Raw genomic sequence first — 20,090 nt, forward strand, 5'->3', positions numbered from 1 at the left:
ACTGTATTGCAATCATAGGGTTCTAGCTAAAGGGTGTCCTATTAATTAATTAATTAAGGCTACATTTTGCAAATGTTGGTTTAGAAGTATAGTTATAGGGTGTGAAAAACGTGGTCATAGAGGGATTCTACCAGCTTGGCCTTTGATCATAGAAAATGCCACACTTTGTCCACATCGTAGCCTTTGCCTTGGGAAAAATATTAGACTCGTTTATGTCATCTCCTAAAAGTGTTGCTTAGAATGAAAAGTGTGACCTTTAATCAAATGTCACATTTTTTTAATGATTTAGATCACACATATAGGGTGTGGTTTAAGACTTAAAATGATTAGGCATTGCTTAAACTTAAACCATGTAAATTCTTCAACTCGGATATTTGGATAAGAAATATCGTTGATTTTGAAATGATTAAACTACCCCCCAAAAATGGAAAAATTACCTAAATATACATCTTATTTTATCATAATCTCTAAAATTTCCTACCATTTAAAATTTTTCAAAAATCCCCTCTCGGAACATCATTGTCCTCTCACTGATACATCCTTATCCCCTCTTGGATACATCCCTCCCCTCTCTGATACATCCTTCACCTATGTAACTGGATGTCTACTGATGTATTCGGAAGTCCGGTGATGTATCTGGATGTCCTATCCCCTCTCGGATATATCCCTCACCTGTGTATCCAGATTTCTGCTAATGTATCCGAAAGTCCAGTGAGATATTCGAAATCCATAAATTTTAAGGGATTTTTGTAATTTGAAAAAGAGTAGGGAACTAATATAATTAGCTCTTAACACTATGTGATTTATATAAATTATAAAAAAAGAAAATTACTTTTCTAAATTTGGCTACTCCTTAAATAGTGGTCCAAAAATTGTGGACTTTTACATGTAAGCCCAAATGAATGTGATATTTTATATTGGGCCTTGAGGTTATCATCAAGAATGATAAGAATCAGGATATGGTTAGCTTTCACTATTAGCAGAGTAACAGGCAGGGCAGCTAAGGTGAGAAGAAGAAGAAGGTAAAAAACACCTTCAATTTCCTCTTTATTCTCTTCCCCAATTCAATGGAGGCTAAGTTTTCCTGTTTATTTGTTTTTGTTAATTTCATATTCTCTTATCTGTTTAGTTTTCCTTCAAATTTTACTTCTTGTTTGTTTCCATTTTGATCTTTTGATTGCCGAGTTCGAACTCTCTTGAAAGCTGAAAACTTTATAAATTGTACGTTGAAGGTGATAGTGGAAATGCGTAGGTGTGTAGAACTGAGAGTTGAGTTTAGTGGTCACCATGTGTTTGACGAAATGTCTGTTTTTTTTAGTGTCTTCTAGTTTCTAGGTGTTCAACAAATGTCAATATAAGAGTTTCGGGTTATGGGGGATATGATTTACTGCAGTAAACGTCATTCGGTCGTCCCTGCTATTGATCTTCAAGGGTGCACCGTTATTTAGTGTTGGAATGATATGGGCTGGATAGTTGAACTATGTTTAGTTAGGGAGTAGAGGCTATCACTTGGCACCTAAGGTGAGGTTCAAGCTAAGTGGACAAAAGGAAAATAGGGTTTATGGCTGAAGGGAGCGGGATGGATATAGAGAATTCGTATAACAGAGTACAGACACTAACTAGTTTTGATTGATCGATTGATTGATTGAGTTGTTTGACATGCCTTTTGCACTAATGCTCTTTGCTGATTATTTTCTTTTTCTTGAAGAGGGATATTACAGCAAAAGAGGCATACTTATGTCACTACATTCTCAATTTTTAGTAAAAAGAATGCTGATATGCTAAATCTTAATTTTACTTATCATAGGTCCTATATTGTTATGTATATTTGATATGTTAACATTTTTGTTGCAGTCTGATTGGTGATGATAGTAAATTGCTTAAGAGGATTTTGGCATTATAAATAGTCATATCAAATTTGAGTTGTTAAATGAGATAGCCACTCGGAAAACAAGTACTAGAAAAACCATGCCTGCTTTAGTGCTAACAAGGGCCCTCTTGTTAATTGGGGATTCTTTAGCTTTCAGAAAAGTTACACAGTTTACACGGATAGCTCCATCTCAAGGCAATGTTCGCTTTTTAAGTAGCAGTGGATCCCTCACTCTATCTAGCCTTGGATTGAAGAGTGAAGTTAAGACAGTAAGTGCAAATGAGAAAAATAAGCTCCAGCAGGGAATTTCAACAATTGAGGTCCCCAAGAGTAGAGAGAAGAAAAGAGTTAGTGGCAATAAACAAGGATTGATTAAGGAGAAAAATCCAGTAGATATAATGACCGCACCATTTGCTGCGAAGTCATTTTCAGAACTTGGCATTCCACCTTTGTTGGTCGAAAGACTAGAGAAGGAAGGCTTTACGATTCCGACTGATGTTCAAGCTGCTGCAGTTCCAACTGTTCTTAAAAATCATGATGTTGTGATCCAGTCCTACACAGGTTCAGGAAAAACATTAGCTTATCTCCTTCCCATACTGTCTCGAGTTGGTCCGTTGAAGGAAGAACTTTCAGATGGCTATGAAACTGGGAAAAAAATAGACATCGAAGCAGTTATAGTAGCTCCTTCGAGGGAACTTGGCATGCAGATTGTCAGGGAAGTTGAAAAGCTGTTAGGACCAGCGAATAAGAAACTAGTCCAGCAGCTTGTAGGGGGTGCAAACCGATCTAGACAGGAGGATGCTCTGAAGAAGAACAAGCCTGCCATTGTAGTGGGGACACCTGGGCGGATAGCAGAGATTAGTGCAGCTGGAAAGCTTCCTACCCATGGTTGTCGTTACTTGGTATTGGATGAAATTGATCAACTCCTTGCATTCACTTTCCGGGAGGACATGAAGCGTATATTAGACCATGTGGGGAGAAGACCTGGTGCACGCGGAGGAGAGTCAAATAGTCCACTTGTCAAGCGAGCTGCACGTCAGACTATCATGGTGTCTGCAACAGTGCCTTTTTCAGTTATAAGAGCAGCAAGAAGTTGGGGTTGTGATCCACTTCTCATCCAAGCCAATAAAGTTGTTCCACTCGAGTCTGTCACTCCTGCTGGATCTGTTAATATACCGGGAACACCTTCTACTACTGATTCAAGCTCAAATGTACAACCTATGCCTGACGTTCAGAGCTTACCCCCTAATTTGCAGCATTATTACACTATTACTAGGATACAGCACAAAGTTGATATGTTAAGAAGGTGTGTGCATGCTCTGGATGCCAAATGTGTAATAGCTTTTATGAACCACACAAAACAACTGAAAGATGCCGTCTTTAAACTAGAAGCTCGTGGTATGAATGCTGCAGAATTACATGGTGATCTCAGCAAACTTGTAAGATCAACAATCTTAAAGAAGTTCAGAAATGGGGAGATCAGGGTGCTGCTAACGAATGAGCTTTCAGCTAGAGGCTTGGATTTACCTGAATGTGATCTTGTAGTTAATCTGGGGTTACCTACGGACTCAGTTCATTATGCTCATCGAGCTGGCCGTACGGGCAGGCTTGGCCGCAAGGGCACGGTAGTAACCATATGTGAAGAGTCAGAAGTCTTTGTGGTAAAAAAGCTACAGAAGCAGCTTTCCCTCTCCATCCAGGCTTGTGAATTTTCTGAGGGAAATCTTGTCATTATAGAAGATTAAACTGCATAGCACTTGCTTCTGTCAAATTTTTACAAGACAAATCACTAAAGACAACTGAAATTTGTTTACTAATGGTGAGAGCTGAAATGTTGTTGCTAGCCATTAACATGCGAATTCAGATGAGATTTTGCCTTCTAAAGAATGTGCCGAGCAGTCTACATTGGATCTGAATATCTGATGGTATGGTGAACGAGTTGCTTCGGCTTCTACTTATTTGGAATCATATATGTAAGCCAATTGAGACAAATGTTATTCAAGATTTGTCTTTAGTTGTATAGTACTATGTGAATTGATGTTCTAATGTTGAATAGGAGACAACTGTAGGTTTTTAACTGAACCTACTTCTTTGTTCATCAAGGAAGGTTGAGTATTTTGGTTATATGGAATCGCTAGTGTTTTATAGTATTTATAATTTTATTCACGACGCAGAGAAGGGAATACTCCTGTTCAATTATTATCTTCATGGCATAAGTGGAAGCAGTATAACATTTTCTGTAGAAAGAGAATTGTAAGTTTTCAAAAAAAAAGTACAAACTAGTTTGATACTACTTATACTGTTCATTCACCATGACGGTGGCACTACAATTAATAGTGCATGTGCATATTTTCTACCAATTTTTTTCCTCTTCTTTGCTATAAACTTCTGAAACCCTCTTCTTGTTGTTATCAACTTCTACCAGACCATTAGTGTAGTAGAGGATATTTGGTATATGCCACCCAATTGCTACTTGTGATGCTTCAAGCAGATCAAAACTTCTTGACGGAAACAAAAAGGAGAGAAGAAATCATGTCCCATTTTACACTACGGTTGCTTTGTCAATCCTGGAGTTGAAGGCTGCACGTTCAATTCTCAGTTCATCACCATATGATCCTTTTGCACAGCTTGTAGCCTGATAAGAGTGCAGACACCGCAAGGACCATGAAAGCAATAAATGACATGCAAACAGCAAGAATAGCTGCCTTCCAGAGAGGGGTTTGGCTATCCATCTGTTGAATGACCGGTATAGTTACTGAAGAAGAGGACACGAGAAGGTAACCTGTCAACTGTAAAACATTCTGCTTATGAGAATTCGTTGTTTTGAAAGCTTTATCTTGCTACTAGTTTTAACTAAAGGTAGGGATGCAACCATTTTATCATTTTATGGTCGTAGTTACATGTGAGACAGTGAGCCAGCTTCCTTAAGGTTTTGGACTCGGAAGTAATCTCTAGCTAATTGAAGTTAGTAAATACCTGATCGAGTATGAAACTGAGATAGTCAGAGGTCATATCAGAGATCAAGACACCTCTATAAGCGATGTCACAAACTCTCTTGATGAGTTGAAAGGCTGAGTAGATAAAAACTAATATACTTACTGTGAAGCAGTACCTGCAGTAGTGTAAAAACAGCTCTCAAAACCATAGGACTGAATGTTGTCTTAGTTTAAATCCTAAAATCCTATACTATCAGAAGTCCTTGCAAGGGTTCTTGGAGACAACAAAAATAATAAGCTTGGTGTTGATTCTTACGTTAATTGTGAGTCATCATAGAATTTGGAAATCGTTCCTCGTTTTGTCCTTGTTGGTGATGGTACAGCTAGTGAAAGAGCAGAGATGAAGGAGAACAAGAGTGCCAGTGATCTTAAGGCAAGGTCATATGCATATATAGAAGGCCTTGATCTCAACCTTGTCGATGCCACTGAGAACGAATATGGTGATGGTGTTGGCAAAGGTGGTTGTGTAGCTGATGAGTGTGGTGTTAATGAAGGAGAAGGAGAAGCACCAGATATCATTCTCTGAGCAATCACCATCACATTACCTTCTTTCATAGTTCTCTCCTTTTTCCAACTGTTAGCAAATGATTTTACTCAAAAGAACAATTTGACCAATAGCAGGAAAGAACCAGGTCTGGGATTCTTTTGCAGCAAATTTGCATATTTTACACAGAGATAACTAACTAGCTGGTATTAAGTCTTGTCCAAAGGACAGAATAGTTGGTTAACCACTACTAAATTAAAATGTAAGTAGGTGAAAAAAGTCAACTATGATGAGCCAAAAGATATGCTTGAGTCAATTATAAACCATAACTTCATCAACAATGAAGTATAGAATTGCACACCTTCAATAGCATAATAGACTTAGATCATTTACTCTTTTTGAATGAATTACAATCAGTAAAGAAATTTGGTTGAAGGGATCATAATAGGAGGAACATTCAAGTTCCCATAAACCATTAAGGGAAAACAACAACAGGATTTAGTAGCACATAACCATCAACAACTATTATTGATGAACACTTTTGTCCTTGGATACATCTATGTTTGCATAAAATGTAAAGTACTAGGATGTTGACTACAGTTTTGTCCTCCAAGTGCTACTTGTATTATTATTTTAACACATCAAGGCTTTGATTGGTAACCCCAGGGATTTTGGCTTGCCCATTTCCACTGGTCCCTGCACATCTCATTTATACCATATTTTGCCCTGAAATGAAAGAGTTATGCAAGAAGATTAGCCTTAACAGGGGGAGGTGAGGCTGCTCGGCGCAAGCATTAGTTGATCTAAGGATAGAAAAATAACCATTTACTACTTACTTCCAACCGAGCTCCTTCTCAGCTTTTTCAGTAGATGCATAAACAGCAGTGGCATCTCCTGGTCTTCTTGGACACATTTTAAGCGGGATTTTCTGGAACAAAAAAAAAAATATTAGTACAACATATGATGAGCTTGTTGCTTTGTTCAAATAATTCACATTCTCCAAGGTATGGTTTAGCATATTAGCGTGTTTCGTTAAGAGACCTTTCCAGACGCTCTTTCAAAGGCAGCAACCATCTCTAGGACAGATTTGCCTTTTCCAGTACCCAAATTGTAGGCAACACAACCTAATGCAAACCATCAAAGAGAAGAACAAATGTCACAAGATGTTACCTTCAACAGCAAAATATGAAACGTCAAAATCATTCAAAAGGGTATCATTAGCTCGAACAAATGTCAAAAGAATTCAGATCTAAACTTTGCTTTGAAAAGGATTACTTACCTATATGATTCTGCCTTAGAAGTCTCTGAAGTGCAACAACATGACCGTCCGCTAAATCCATAACATGGATATAATCTCGTATCTAGTGAGAAATAGATTAAAAATCATTTATCAGTCAAGTACAGAAACAAAATATGTTAAAGGTGATTCATGCCATGAATATATTTGGATATTCTACTATATTTCTGTCTTTTCTCTTCATTATAAGTAGTTCAATAAGTTGTTCCAGCTGGTAAGTTTTGCTCACACTTCATTTTCTGTTTCTTTCGTATGAACTCTAGTCAGATGATTATGTTGAGTCGTTCAATATCTTTTTTCTCCTCGTACAAAGAAGCTACAGTCACAAAGAATCAGCCAAACATAACCTACCGCGGTACCATCAGGTGTAGGGTAGTCGTTGCCATATACATTCAACTCTGGCAATCTACCAACAGCGACTTGCTGAATGTAAGGCATAAGATTGTTGGGAATGCCCTTTGGATCTTCCCCGAGTTTGCCACTTTCATGAGCTCCTACTGGGTTGAAATACCTCAACAGTATGATATTCCATTCTTGATCTGCCTTCTGGATATCCCGAGCAATATCTTCAAGAAATAGCTAATTAAATAGAACGAAACACAGGTTTAGTTACATACTTTACAGAATGAGATAGTATCAAATGATCAATCTTTAATCACTACAAAATTAAGATACAATTATTAACAATACAAACCTTTGTTCGACCATAAGGATTCATAGCCTTCAATTCAAAATCCTCCACACAGGGAACCTTTTCAGGCTGACCATAAACTGTCGCAGATGATGAAAAAACCAACTGCAATTTCACATTCACATTAAAAAGTTATCAACCTGACGAACCGACTCAATACCCTCCTACGAATTCCAAATATGCCACATCCTGAGCAATTGAACCCCCTTTCGCCCCCTAGCTACGCCCCATGTTCTTGAGGCTAAATGAGTTCTTGAAAGAAGCTCATATTTACTGTTTTCCTTCAAACTCTACCAAAACTATAAGTACAGGGTAGCAACAATCATCAACATAACAGATTCCAACTTGCCTTGAATGCATAGCATATTTCACTATATGAAACCAAATTATATCGAAAGACGTACCTTCTTACAATTATACTTGGCCATGACTGAATACAAAGTTATTGATCCAATCAGATTGTTCTCAAAGTAAAGAAAGGGCTGAACAACACTCTCTCCAACAGCCTTAAGTCCAGCAAAATGGACCACAGCAGCAAACCTTTTTCAATATATATTACAAAACAATGAATATCAAGACACACCATAGAAATGCATTCAAAGGAAATAATAACAGCTGGAGATAATTTGAAAACAAGAAAATTTTCATACTCTTTCTTAGAAAATAGCTTCTCCAAGTCATCTTTGTTTCTAATATCACCCTGCCACCAAGAAGCAACAAAGGTAAAATCCCAAATAAGGTGAAAAAACACAATTCTAGTATTGTGAATTTATCAACATTCATTGCACAAACCAAAATTAGGATTAAAAAGACCTAGTTGTACAATCACAGAGCTATCAAGATTCCTATAAAATAAAATAAAGATTACTTTTTTAAGAAAATGATAACAACATGATACAGGGCAGCAACAAAAAGCTAATGATGGAGCCTTAAACATTCAATGACTACAAAATGTAAATTGAGCTAAAATTGAACATATCAAGCTCATTTTTTCACATTTCCTTCCATTTTTGCCCCCATTTTGTGGTTTTAGAAAAAGGGTGTTTGTTGGCTTTGATCAAAATCAAAGATTGAAAAAACAAATCATACCAAATGGAATTCAAGATTCTGTGAAAGTTGAGGACCAACTAATTCTCTGACTCTATCAACAGCTTCTTCCACAGAATTATGAAAGTTATCAATGATGGTAACTTTGAATCCTTCATTCAGTAACTGCACCACAGTGTGTGTTCCAATGAAACCAGCTCCTCCAGTAACCAAAATATTTTCTTGACACTGAACACCCATTTCATAAAACACAAAAAAGATTCAATCTTTATCCTTTCAAGAACCAATTTTTATGGAAAATGAGAAAAAATGGGTTCTTTCTTTTAGTTGTAGAAGATACGTGAAGAAAAAGGGATGATATAAAGGAAAAAGTTTTGAGCAAATCAAGACTCTTCTTGAAAAAAAGTAGATAAGCAACGATGTTAAATAAGGAAAAAAATTGGAAAAATTATGAGAGGGGGTTAAAGGGGGTGGGGTGGGTGGGGTTTCTTGGGAGAAGATTGGGATGAAAAGAGAATTTTATGGAAGTTTAGGATCCTAATTATGGCTGCATGAGTTTTGTGTGTGTGGGGTGAGGGGGCGATAGTTAATTATTGATTTAACAATTTTATAATGATTTAGAATCTTTTATAATTAAGTTAGGATTCTGTTGTAATCTCAATGATTTACTATTTATGCATATATTTTATCTTCTCCGAATTTTACTGAGTTTATGTTTGTTGTTGTATATTGTAACAATTTGAATTTTTTATTAATGGATTAATTGATAACTCTATTGTAGTTATTAAATAACAGTCTTATTCGATGAAAACGATGCTTTCATGTTCTCCATGTTTACTCAATATAGTATTATTAATTATGTTAGCTAATTGTAAAAAAATCTTTGGCATTTGTTGTAGTTTGAAAATTTGTTGGTAATACTCTGATGCTTGCCTATTGTAAAAATTTAAAATTGATTTTTAATATATAATTATTTTGTATTTTAATAAATTTGATAACCTTTAAAATCAAATCGATCGATAAGAAGGCCTAATTTGTACTATTATGTACAAATTTTGTATGTACTATGTTATGTACAAATTTTGTATGAAGTAATGTTTTAAATGATAAATGTTGGGAGTCACTCCATATATAACTTGTTTTTGGGAAAGTAATCTTTTGAATGTTTTAGGACAAATCTTCAAAGATTAAAGTCTTATATTACATTCCATAATAATATAATATATATTATAGTAATATGTATATTATATTGAGTATGGCTTACCAAGTAAATAATACTTATGTTGTTACTCGACAAATAGTCAAATAAGGATTTGGTGAATCTGTATGTTATTATGAACATATATATAATATTCCCAGATATCACTTACTAAAAACTTGTACAACTTGTTGCTCTTAAATTTTATAATGATTTTTAATGTATTCTTTGTATTTGTTTACATTTTAGACTATGTTTAGATATGGTTATTAGTTTTTTCGAAAAATTATAAGAGATCATTGAACTATACTCCTTGCATTGTGGGTAATGTTTGGTAATCATTCATTTGCATACAGTGTTTATAGTAAGGCAGTAAGTGCATGATATGTGTTGGCATGTAGGCTTTTAACATTTAATTGATGTATTGTTATACCTTATTCAATCACTTAATAAAAATATGGAATGTGAATAAGTATATTAAGAGATTTATTAAATAATTATAGATATTTAACTATGTATTCAATTATTATTAAATATTAGTAACTTGAAATTATTAATTAATTTTCTCAAATTAAGTTTCACATGAGTCATCAACATGAATTTATATAGAGAGCAACTGTGTCCATCCGTTTCAACTAGGTAATCATGACCATTAAAGTCTACCTTCATGTATTCACATACAACTAAGGCACTATGCTAAACCTCATATTATCACTCTGTCATTTTCATTTTTTTTTTTTTACCAAATCATTTCCTCAATCAATCTAAAATTCTCTAAACAAGATCATAAAATCCTCGTTTTGAGCTTAAAATGCCACATCATTAAAAATATCTTTGCACTTTATATGTAACTTTTTTCCCTTTTCTCAACTACTACATTGAATTTTGTTCGCACACCCAAACATTATCACCTCTCACCATATGGCAATGGGTACATGATTTTGTAATGGGAAAAGGCTCAAATATGTCATCGAACTTTTAGAAAAGGCTCATTTATGCCATCCGTTAAAAGTTTGGTTCATCTATACCATTACCGTTTAAGAAAAGGCTCATTCATGCAATTATTTTTTAACGGTGGTTTTGCAAAACCATTTTTTACACGTGGCCAATTATAATTTGGCCACGTCATTATTATTTTTATAATAAAAAATCAAAATTTTGAACAAACATTTTTTGCAAAACCATTTTTTACACGTGGCCAATTATAATTCGGCCACGTCATTATTTATTTTATAATAAAAAATTAAAATTCTGAAAAAAATAATGACGTGGCCGAATTATAATTGGCCACGTGTAAAAAATGGTTTTGCAAAATCACCGTTAAAAAATAATGGCATGAATGAGCCTTTTCTTAAACGGTAATGGCATAGATGAGCTAAACTTTTAACGGATGGCATAAATGAGCCTTTTTTGAAAGTTCGATGGCATATTTGAGCCTTTTCCCTATTGTAATACACAAAAGCTTTATAGTCCAATTTGATAAAACTAAAGCTTTTTTTGAGTCATTTTCAACGTCAAGGCTGACGTGGAATTCTCATCTTTAAGAGATTTCGATTTCCAAGAATTCTTTTCCTAACTGAAAATCTGGTACAGATAGCTCAGTTTGTCAAAAAAATAACAAAAGTGAAAATAAAATATTTTTCTTGTTTGCCATTTTGCATTTTATAATCAAACGGTACATCAGATAGGATAAAAACCAATATCAATTTAACATTAATATAGGAATAATAATTCTAATCTTATCATAAAGAAAAAAGCGTTCAATAAAGAAAAAGGGAATACTATTATAGGATATATTATTAGTTAAATGATTGATAGACAAAGCAATAATTGGTTCGTATCATTTTCCTAAAACATTTTTTTTAAGAGATAGCTAAGGATGCAAAATACAATTCTGTTATTTGGAGAAAATGATGGTCTACCAAAAATGCTGACGCTATACGTCCATATCCTAAAATCACTATGAACTTATAGTTCACAAATCACATCAGAGATGTAAGCCGCACTTTGGATACATCAAGCTCGATTGAGAAGGGCAATGACTATGAGAATCGATCCCCGACTTCCTTTATGAAATACAACCTAATGTACTAATCAAGCTGAGAGTAGATTTTGAAACTTACCAAACTACTAGTTACTACAATTAACTTTCACCTTATTTATCAATGGCATGGAACAAGACACCACTAGGAACACATTTTTTGAACAATATAAAATGCCACAAAACTGCAGGCAATTGAGTTAAATGCATATTTACACAACCAATCCTTTCCTTCAGCTAGACTTCTGAAATAGGACAGGGAAACAGTTTTTCAGAGTACATCCACACAGAATTGTGCGACTCCCAAAACAAGAATCTTAACCTAATAAGTTTACATGTTTGTCATATAGTTTATACCTTCCGCGATATTTTCTCATTAAGCTTCCATCTCCAACTAATACTTCAGTCAAGTGTCTCGGCATATGTCATTGCTTCACTGGTCTTTGTTACCTCGATAATTGACACGCGTTGAGAGTTCTTTGATTGATTCATTATTTAGTATGATTTGACTGACTCTGCAATTTGGAATTGATCGATTGATATATGATACACCAGTACAAATGTGAGTACTAGCAATAATTGTGAAACAACTGCGAGAAGATAGTAAAAATTTACCTGCTTGTAATCTAAAACAAAAGCTTCCCCAGACAAATCCTCTATAGCTCATCCTAAAATCAAAAAGAAGAGAATTATAACAGAAATAATACAAATATAATCTGAAGTAAAATGCAGGATTAGATCAAAACTAGTTCAGATGGAGTACAGATTAACATTTAGGCGGAAACATGTGACATCGCTCTTTGCAGAATGGTCACATATTACCATAAACATTAACACATCCATGCACATACAACTTCACTCCTTCTGCCATAAAGTATTATCAGTTTTGCAAATAAGGACATGCAAAAATAATCTAATAGGAGATAGGCAATGAATATACCATTTTGTTCAACAATATACCATAAGGTCATCTTCAGATCAGTTTTAAGTCGTGAAAACCTGCAGGTTCACGGGTTCTTTGAGACAAACAAGCTAGAAGCTTGACGAGTTCACTTGTTTTATACATTGATTTAACTAAAACAAGGATCAAACATCAATTTGAAGTTGCTTTCTATTCTAGTCGTCCAAAACAAGGAGCCTAAGAATCACTGGATAAGGTTCGCAAATAACTGAAACATAGGTCACCTTGCTATGTTCGAAAATGCCAAACATAATTTGGAAGGGTAACTGCTCAAAATATACTACTACTCTGGTCCAAAATAAACGTCTTTTTAGCCAAATCAATTTGGTCCATACAAGTGTTGCTCTAGAAAACCAAGAAGGCATTAATTTTATTTTTCAAATCTACCCTAACTTCCAATAAATGATCTTAAAAAGTTCGGAGTAGAGATGGAAGGTAATGTGATGAGAAATTACCCTTTATGATTAGTGCTAATAATAATTTTCTTAAAGGTAACAACATTTATTTTAGACTGGGGAGAGTAACAAATGCGGAAAGCAATACAATTATACACATCCATAAATATGTGGTTAGGCTAAGATCTTTCTTAGACTTGTCAGATCAGTTGCTCTTTTTAACTGGAACTAGAGCAATAAAGATGCTCATGTAGAGTTCAAGCTCTCAAATAATAAAAAACGTCTAACTGGGCAGGAAAAAGCTGAAATAAAGGAAAAACTAAAACCGAAAATACATCACTTACCTGTTTTTATGGTGTTAACATTGTATTAGCACCAAGAGTAAGTCCACAAGGTGGAACTGCAGAAACTGGTGTGCAAGATCTAGAGGAATCCCATTCCATATCAAAGGCATATTCCAACCGTCTTCCAAGAGATTTTCCAGAAACTGATCTTTTACATCCAGAAATCCTGTCCTTCAGGTTTGAGGAGTCTTCCCTGTCAGGTACACTCTCGAGAAAATGCATGGGTGTGGTACTGCCTGTGCAACTAGAATGCCCAGAAGCTTCTGCAATTCTTGAAGTCTTCTTTCTTATGATTGAAGGAGTTTTTGTGTAGCTCATTGCGGAGTTCCTTAACACAGATTCTGGACTGCTACCATTAGCAGAGACTGTTAACTTAAGACTAGGAGGTGTAGAGCAAAGTGGATGGCCATGATGTTGCCCGATAAAGTTGTCTTTACTAAGGTTTTCATCCATTGAAGAAATCATCAAGTCCTTTACTTTTGGTGGTTCATAATACAAGCGGCCAGGCTGATTGAGAGCCAAAGAAGATTGTGTATCATATGTTTTGTTCTTCTTGTTACCGTGGGAAACCTCGGTGAAGGCAGCCAATGACAAACTCAAGAAATCATGGTCAGGATCATTAACAGCGTCGTACCTAGACCTTTTGGGAGATTCATACATACTCCCAAAAGAAGTAGGACGAACAGCCTCAAATTGAGAACTACTCCATCTGGTGTTGTGTGATGGATCTAAAGGAACATTTAAAGAAGAGTCCAACAGAGGATATGATATTTTAGTGAGACTTAAAGTGGATTGGCATTGTTTATCTGTCTCCCCAATTGGAAGAATTTCTGCCTTGCCAAATTGTATTCCACCAAATCGCTTTATCAGATCCCTCGCCTTCTGTTCTGATGATTTACAGGCTCCAAATGAAGAAGTACCCTTATGCAAACCATTTTGAGGAGAATTAGCAGATCCAATTCTCAAATCAGTTGAGCAAGCATCAGCAGCATTACCTACTCCTGTCTGCTCGCTCAAAAAGACTGTTTCTGCATTATGAGCCTGTGCTGGATGCTTCTTGATTTCCAGATTTTTCTTGTGAGTTGAGAAGTCCGGAGATCCCTCACTTTTGATATCCGGCACTAACCTACTTAGTAAATTCAAGTTCAATCTTTTCTTCAGAGTGGAATTCCAATGATTTTTAATTGCATTATCAGTCCTAAGAGAGCGCCAAAAGGAAAAATAGATCAGAAAGGAGAACTAATCAAAGATACGTGCCTATGATACTTGAGCAAAAATCAATCAAACAGAATGCATCAAGCGTAGGCAAAAAAATCATTTTAGAGTAATCATGATAAATTAGAAACTGGACTTGATAGATACAAATTGACACATGTACCTGCAGCTATTAGCACAAAAGAATGCCAATCCTCTGAATTAAACAGGGTGCACATTGAGTCCTTAAAAGTACAGTTACGAAACCTAGAATATCCAGGCTTCTGCGGAAAGAAGCTATCATACTATTACTACCTCTGTCCCCATTTGGTTCTCCTAACTTGCTTGCCGAGGGTCAATCTGACTAAAAAACAAAACTTAGCTTATTACTACAAGTTGAAAATTGTTGAAGAGTTCCACATCGGGTGAAAAAAGGATGGGTGGTCTCCTTATATGGTCTTGGGAAATCCTCCACTCATGAGCTAGCTTTTGGGTTGAGTTAGGCCCAAGATCCATTTTCTTTACCTAGTGATACCAGAACTCATCCCAATTCTTGTTTCCCGATGTCGGGTCCCTATTTAAATTGCCCACACTCCAGATGTTCCGTCCTGGGCATGACGTAGAGTGTTTAAGAGCCCCATATAGAATGAAAAAGAGATGGCTGATCTTCATATATGGTCTTGGGAAATCCTCCCCTCTTGAGCTAGATATTGGGGTGGAGTTAGGCCCAAAATGATGCTTTCAACTTTTTTTCCATTTCAAATTGACAAAATAAAATATTAAGAGAGTTCCAGACATGGATAGTTTTGAACCTCAAGAAGTAAAAGAAGAAACCATATTGGGAGAAAATGATTTAGAAGTCTAGATGGAAGTGAAACTGGAGAATAAGATAAGGAGAAGTAAAAGTAAAGAGAAAGCTGCATATGCCTTCACTGCCTTCATTATAAAAACTATCTACTTATCTCCCTTGAACAAACTCGAGTAGTGTCCAAGATTTGGATACACTCTGTAAGCAATGTACCAAGGAATCCTAAAAATCAAAAGGTTGTGTTTGATATGGCATACAAGTTATACCACACTATTACTAATGCTGACTTTTCAGAATCATGAACTCCACATGATCTGCCATTGGTATGAGAGGGTGATAGATATTACAAATTACTTGATCTACATTTTTACGAATGCCCAAAGAATCTCTAAATCAGACACACTGATCTACATAATAGAAGAATAGATTTTTTAGAATACCTTCCGGGCAGAAACCTAGCAATTTTAGCCCACTTGTTTCCGTATAATTGGTGATAGTGGCATAGGACCAATTCTTCCTGTTCAGTCCAGGCATCTTTTGTTATTGTTGGGTCAAGATGATTGTGCCACCTGTGACATTCATGGACGATCTCACAACGTTAGTGAACATAGCAGACTGAAACAACTATAATAACTTGCAATTAATCAACCTATGTCACTTCCTTTTTTCAATAGGAACAGAATATAGAAATGTGGATCTCCTTTTAGGCTCTAACTGCAAAATCCACCAAATGATTCACCAGTAAATCGCAGTAACCAAATATTTAGCTGGCTTCCAGTTTTCATGCTTTTTCTTATTCACTTACAAAAGAAAAATCTGCCTATGTGCAAAACATAGCCAGTCTGAATCCTTATAAAGAAGGGTTGTGCCTCAAATTATGGATTTTCATATAGCCAACCCCTACTACGAATTGGGGCATTAGTTGATTGATTAATTGCTTTGAAAAGACGCACACAACATCAAGCAATAGATAACAGGAAATACAATGCTCCTATAAACGAGCAGGACCTACACAGGACAGAAAATCCAGTAGGGCAAAGTGAAAATAAGACAAAAAGATAAGATTCCTGCAAAACACAAGAGAAAAGTGAGACAAAATGAGTTCTCAAGGCAAGGAATAACTCTGTAAGCAACATAACTACAGATGTTCCAGGAAGCCTTTTGAAAAGTTCTGGGTTTATGATCATGTAAATTAGTTGGAGGTATAAATACAAGCTGTGGCATAGCAACAGATTTAGGCAGAGTTAGAAACTGACCTTTCCCGACACTGCTTGCCAATGCGACCAGGCAAAGAATTTGCAATAGCAGACCACTTCTTACAGCCATGTTTCTCAACTAACTCAATAATCAGGTCATCCTCCTGAAATTCCAAATGGAACAAAACAGTTGTTTTTAATAATCAAAGTCTTGATAATTGGGATATAACTCGTAGAAAAGCAATGGTTGTAGAACTGTTTAATACCTCCTTTGTCCAAGGACCCTTTACAAGCTCAGGATTCAGAACCTTCTGCCAGCGATGCAAGCACTGCACATCAGTCCTTCCATTCAAGCACTCAGCTATAGAACAAAAGAGAACACAATAAAACCACACAAAATGTTCAGCAGACAAATTTTGCTCATAGATACAACAGTATAAGTTACTCCATGAAACAGCCAGGTATTCAAAAGATGGAAACCAAGTCATAATGTGACTTGGAGCAAAAAGTAAAGGTTTTTGTGGTTAACCTAGCTGAAAGGTATAGAGCAAGACAGAATAAATGGTTTTACCAATTTTTTTCCAGTTTCTTCCTTTGAACCGTTCCACCACTTCAGTCAATAGATTGTCCTGTGAAAGAAATAAAGATGTCAGAAATTTCTAGATCAAAGGAAATGAGCCTATGGAATTAGTAAAAGTGAGTAAATTAAACTGGAATTATGACTAACAAAATCTATCTTTATCCTTTCCTTTGCTCAATTATACATCCTAAGCATCCACATGCATCAGAAGCCAAAAGGAAAAAGGACATGACAACTCAGACAGATAATTCTATAAGTACCTAATTATCAAGGAGACACACTCTAATCACAAGGTTATAAAAACCATCATACATGTATGAAGAAAGATTCAATGGAGAACTAATGCACTTGAAATCAAACCACATAATAGGTACAACAAGAGCTCCAGCGACTAGCCTTATTACCTCTTCTTCTGTCCAGCCTGCCTGAGAAGAACGCTTAGTTGGACCTGAGCTCCTTCGACAACTGGAACTGAAATAGGATTAAACAATTGAAGTGAAAACTAAAATTGCATCAATCAGCCATCTTTTTCAAAGACCTTATTTGAGGCCCAACTGTTCAAAGACAGAAAAAAATCAAAGGTTTCAGCTTACCCAGGCTCGGAGGAGCATCTCGGAGTGCTAGCCTCATAACTGCTATCAGAGAGAGATGAACAAGAAATGAATCCACCAATGTCCAGAGTTGGAGCTTCCTCTTTAACTTGTATCATGATCTTGCGGCCAAAGAATATCCTTAAACTGCAAAACAATTACGACGAGGAAGAAGTAAGAACAAATGCTTGAACGCACAAGCTAATTAAGGAAAACGAGAACAGTTACAGAAATTAAAATCCACATTTCGCTCTATTCACACCAGTAAACATGTTGGGCCCAACAATCAGTATAATGCTATACTAGCTGTCAACTTATAACCCTCTTCTTTTATCTAGACTTGGAAGTGGCAAGAGCTATTAGTTACACCAAATAAGAAAATAGAATTTCTTTTTCAAACAGATCATAAGAAGATTCTGACAAGAAAACAAGCATATATCCTCAATCCTAAATGTTCATGGCACCCAAACAAAGGTGTGGAGAGATTTTCCAATAATCCAGCAATACAATGAAATATCTCACAGCTCAGCAAGAGAAGGATAATGCACATGTGTGTGCTCCTCAGGATAATCAATCAATCAACTAAACGTCGACCCCAAACTAGCAAAGATCTTCTATCAAGATCATTTGTAACCAACCACTCAAGCTCAACCCCAATATAAATCAATTTGTGCATATCATTTTTGTGTAGTGGCCAAACAAATCTACTTCATATATTTCAATTTCATGCTTATCCCTAAAGTACCTCCTCAAGAACTAATAAAACACACAAAAATCCAACTTTTAAACAAAAAAAAACTCAAAATTCAACACAAAAATCAGAACTTTAAACTAGCATTTTGTCAGCAATCAAACATTATCAGATTTTCCAAACGAAGAGAATTATCACCTTAATAAAAAACACCAACAAGCAAAAAAAACAATTATTTTCCCCAAAAAATAGCTTCAAAACATACAATAATGAACAAGACGCCGTGAAATGCAGATAAACACTTGAATTGCTTCGAAATAGTAAAATAAACAGGGGATGGATACAAAAACAAATTTATAAAACACATAAAAATGCACCTAAAATCCAGATACATATATAGCTAATCAGAGTAGTCAAATTAAATGAACTGTTTCAGTGAACTACACCTCAACCCCAAACCAGTACAGATCCGCTATATAAATCATTCCTATCCACTCAAACTCACTCATTCCAATACAAATCAATTTTCGTACATCTTCCCGTTCCATAGATGCGCCCAAACACAAAACACACAAAAAAAATCCCCTTTTTTACATCTCTTAACCAAAAAAATATCAAAATTCACCACAAATATCAAAACTTTACACTAACATTCCATCAATCAATCGAACAGGATCAAAATTTCACAACAAACAGATTCACACCTGACGAACCAACAAAAAACGCAAAATCCAAAATAAAACAGCTTGGAAACATACAACGATGAACAAAACAGCTTGAATTGCTTCGAATTCGTGAAATAAACATTAAAATCAGAAAAATGTACCTAAATTGTAGAGAGAGAAAGAGAGTAGTATAATTGAATGTAACTGACCGTTTTTGAGTGAAGTTAGGGTTTAAAGATATTAATTTTTAGAGAGAGAAAGAGAGAGTAGCGGGAAACTGAAGAATATTCCGAAGAGTAACTGACGGATTTGTTGGATTTGAAAATATATATATGAAGAAAGTAGTGTGTTATAGAAGGAAGACATTCAAGCGGTGGGGTTGGGGAAGGACTCCTTTTATATTACTCGATTTCTAGCTCCGCCCCTTGGTGGAGTTACAATTTATCTCGAGATAATATGTTCTTCAACTAAATGAATCGTAAGAAGCTAATATGTTTTCTTGAAACTTATTAGAATTAGTATAATCTCATTTATCATTTATTGATAATGTAGTAGGTATTATTTTTATTTAAAAATACATGGATAAAAAGTAGACGGATGGAGTAAACGGATTTTATATATATATATATATATATATATATATATATATATATACAAATTGTTTTTGTTAGTAACGGATTTAAAAGTTGTTGATATGAGTTACGGTTTAAAGATAAAAACGTTACTGATAATAATGACTTTATTGAATTCAGTCACATATGGATGGTCGAATTTTGCAAATTTGGGATTCTTCTGTGTGGTTAACAATTCACGTGTTTTGTAGTACGTTTAATGTTAACAAATGAAAATTTGAAATACTCAGATTTTAATTACTCATTATGTCATAAGCAGGGGTATTTATGTGTTGATTTTTACAATCACTTAATGGGTCTAAATAAGTCGGAGTGATTGAGATTTATATTAAAGTCTTAATGTTATTAAGATGTTTATTTAAGAATTTCTATAGAGATGACGATTCACCACTATTTCATCTATTTTCAAC

General features: G+C 35.3%; 4 protein-coding genes across 5 annotated transcripts; 1 reads left to right on the forward strand and 3 right to left on the reverse strand.

The window, feature by feature from the left end:
* Window positions 1–1,817: 1,817 nt before the first annotated feature.
* LOC125826467 (DEAD-box ATP-dependent RNA helicase 47, mitochondrial) lies at window positions 1,818–4,033 on the forward strand. Its single transcript, XM_049505804.1, has one exon. It carries the CDS (start codon window positions 1,969–1,971, stop codon window positions 3,613–3,615), a length of 1,647 nt encoding a protein of 548 aa, XP_049361761.1. The 5' UTR covers window positions 1,818–1,968; the 3' UTR covers window positions 3,616–4,033.
* Window positions 4,034–4,111: 78 nt separating this feature from the next.
* On the reverse strand, window positions 4,112–5,421 carry LOC125826726 (CASP-like protein 4A4). Its single transcript, XM_049506071.1, has 3 exons — window positions 5,123–5,421; window positions 4,847–4,982; window positions 4,112–4,659 (listed from the first exon to the last, which is right to left on the reverse strand). The coding sequence occupies exons 1-3, from the start codon at window positions 5,419–5,421 to the stop codon at window positions 4,474–4,476; spliced, it is 621 nt and encodes a 206-aa protein (XP_049362028.1). The 3' UTR covers window positions 4,112–4,473.
* Window positions 5,422–5,731: 310 nt separating this feature from the next.
* On the reverse strand, window positions 5,732–8,916 carry LOC125826537 (bifunctional UDP-glucose 4-epimerase and UDP-xylose 4-epimerase 1-like). The gene is made up of 9 exons (XM_049505890.1): window positions 8,428–8,916; window positions 7,989–8,038; window positions 7,743–7,878; window positions 7,342–7,443; window positions 6,999–7,226; window positions 6,630–6,711; window positions 6,392–6,474; window positions 6,187–6,278; window positions 5,732–6,076 (listed from the first exon to the last, which is right to left on the reverse strand). The coding sequence occupies exons 1-9, from the start codon at window positions 8,623–8,625 to the stop codon at window positions 5,992–5,994; spliced, it is 1,056 nt and encodes a 351-aa protein (XP_049361847.1). The 5' UTR covers window positions 8,626–8,916; the 3' UTR covers window positions 5,732–5,991.
* Window positions 8,917–12,239: 3,323 nt separating this feature from the next.
* LOC125827003 (transcription factor MYB3R-2-like) lies at window positions 12,240–19,336 on the reverse strand. Of its 2 annotated transcripts, none has more exons than XM_049506358.1 (9): window positions 19,258–19,336; window positions 17,696–17,839; window positions 17,507–17,573; window positions 17,094–17,151; window positions 16,789–16,883; window positions 16,583–16,686; window positions 15,767–15,895; window positions 13,325–14,522; window positions 12,240–12,292 (listed from the first exon to the last, which is right to left on the reverse strand). In XM_049506358.1, the coding sequence occupies exons 2-8, from the start codon at window positions 17,809–17,811 to the stop codon at window positions 13,331–13,333; spliced, it is 1,761 nt and encodes a 586-aa protein (XP_049362315.1). In that variant the 5' UTR covers window positions 17,812–17,839; window positions 19,258–19,336; the 3' UTR covers window positions 12,240–12,292; window positions 13,325–13,330. The 2 variants fall into 2 exon arrangements, with proteins under 2 accessions (XP_049362315.1, XP_049362314.1); XM_049506357.1 differs by having other exon boundaries at window positions 19,210–19,323.
* Between the last annotated feature and the right edge of the window lie 754 nt (window positions 19,337–20,090).

This window comes from Solanum verrucosum, unplaced genomic scaffold (assembly GCF_900185275.1).
Source record: "Solanum verrucosum unplaced genomic scaffold, falcon-dt-bn FXZP01000060.1, whole genome shotgun sequence".
In the NCBI taxonomy this organism is placed as follows: Eukaryota; Viridiplantae; Streptophyta; class Magnoliopsida; order Solanales; family Solanaceae; genus Solanum; species Solanum verrucosum.

Excerpts from the sequence above, each read along its gene's own strand:
- LOC125826467 (XM_049505804.1), top strand. The coding sequence starts at position 1,969 with ATGCCTGCTTTAGTGCTAACAAGGGCCCTCTTGTTAATTGGGGATTCT.
- LOC125826726 (XM_049506071.1), bottom strand. The coding sequence starts at position 5,421 with ATGAAAGAAGGTAATGTGATGGTGATTGCTCAGAGAATGATATCTGGT. Across the intron at positions 4,983-5,122 it reads TATGATGACTCACAATTAAC|GTACTGCTTCACAGTAAGTA; the intron begins GTAAGAATCAAC and ends ACACTACTGCAG. Across the intron at positions 4,660-4,846 it reads TCAGTTTCATACTCGATCAG|TTGACAGGTTACCTTCTCGT; the intron begins GTATTTACTAAC and ends AATGTTTTACAG.
- LOC125826537 (XM_049505890.1), bottom strand. The coding sequence starts at position 8,625 with ATGGGTGTTCAGTGTCAAGAAAATATTTTGGTTACTGGAGGAGCTGGT. Across the intron at positions 7,444-7,742 it reads CCAAGTATAATTGTAAGAAG|TTGGTTTTTTCATCATCTGC; the intron begins GTACGTCTTTCG and ends GTGAAATTGCAG. Across the intron at positions 7,227-7,341 it reads ATCCTTATGGTCGAACAAAG|CTATTTCTTGAAGATATTGC; the intron begins GTTTGTATTGTT and ends CTATTTAATTAG.
- LOC125827003 (XM_049506358.1), bottom strand. The coding sequence starts at position 17,811 with ATGATACAAGTTAAAGAGGAAGCTCCAACTCTGGACATTGGTGGATTC. Across the intron at positions 17,574-17,695 it reads AGATGCTCCTCCGAGCCTGG|TTCCAGTTGTCGAAGGAGCT; the intron begins GTAAGCTGAAAC and ends ATCCTATTTCAG. Across the intron at positions 16,687-16,788 it reads AGGGTCCTTGGACAAAGGAG|GAGGATGACCTGATTATTGA; the intron begins GTATTAAACAGT and ends TTGGAATTTCAG.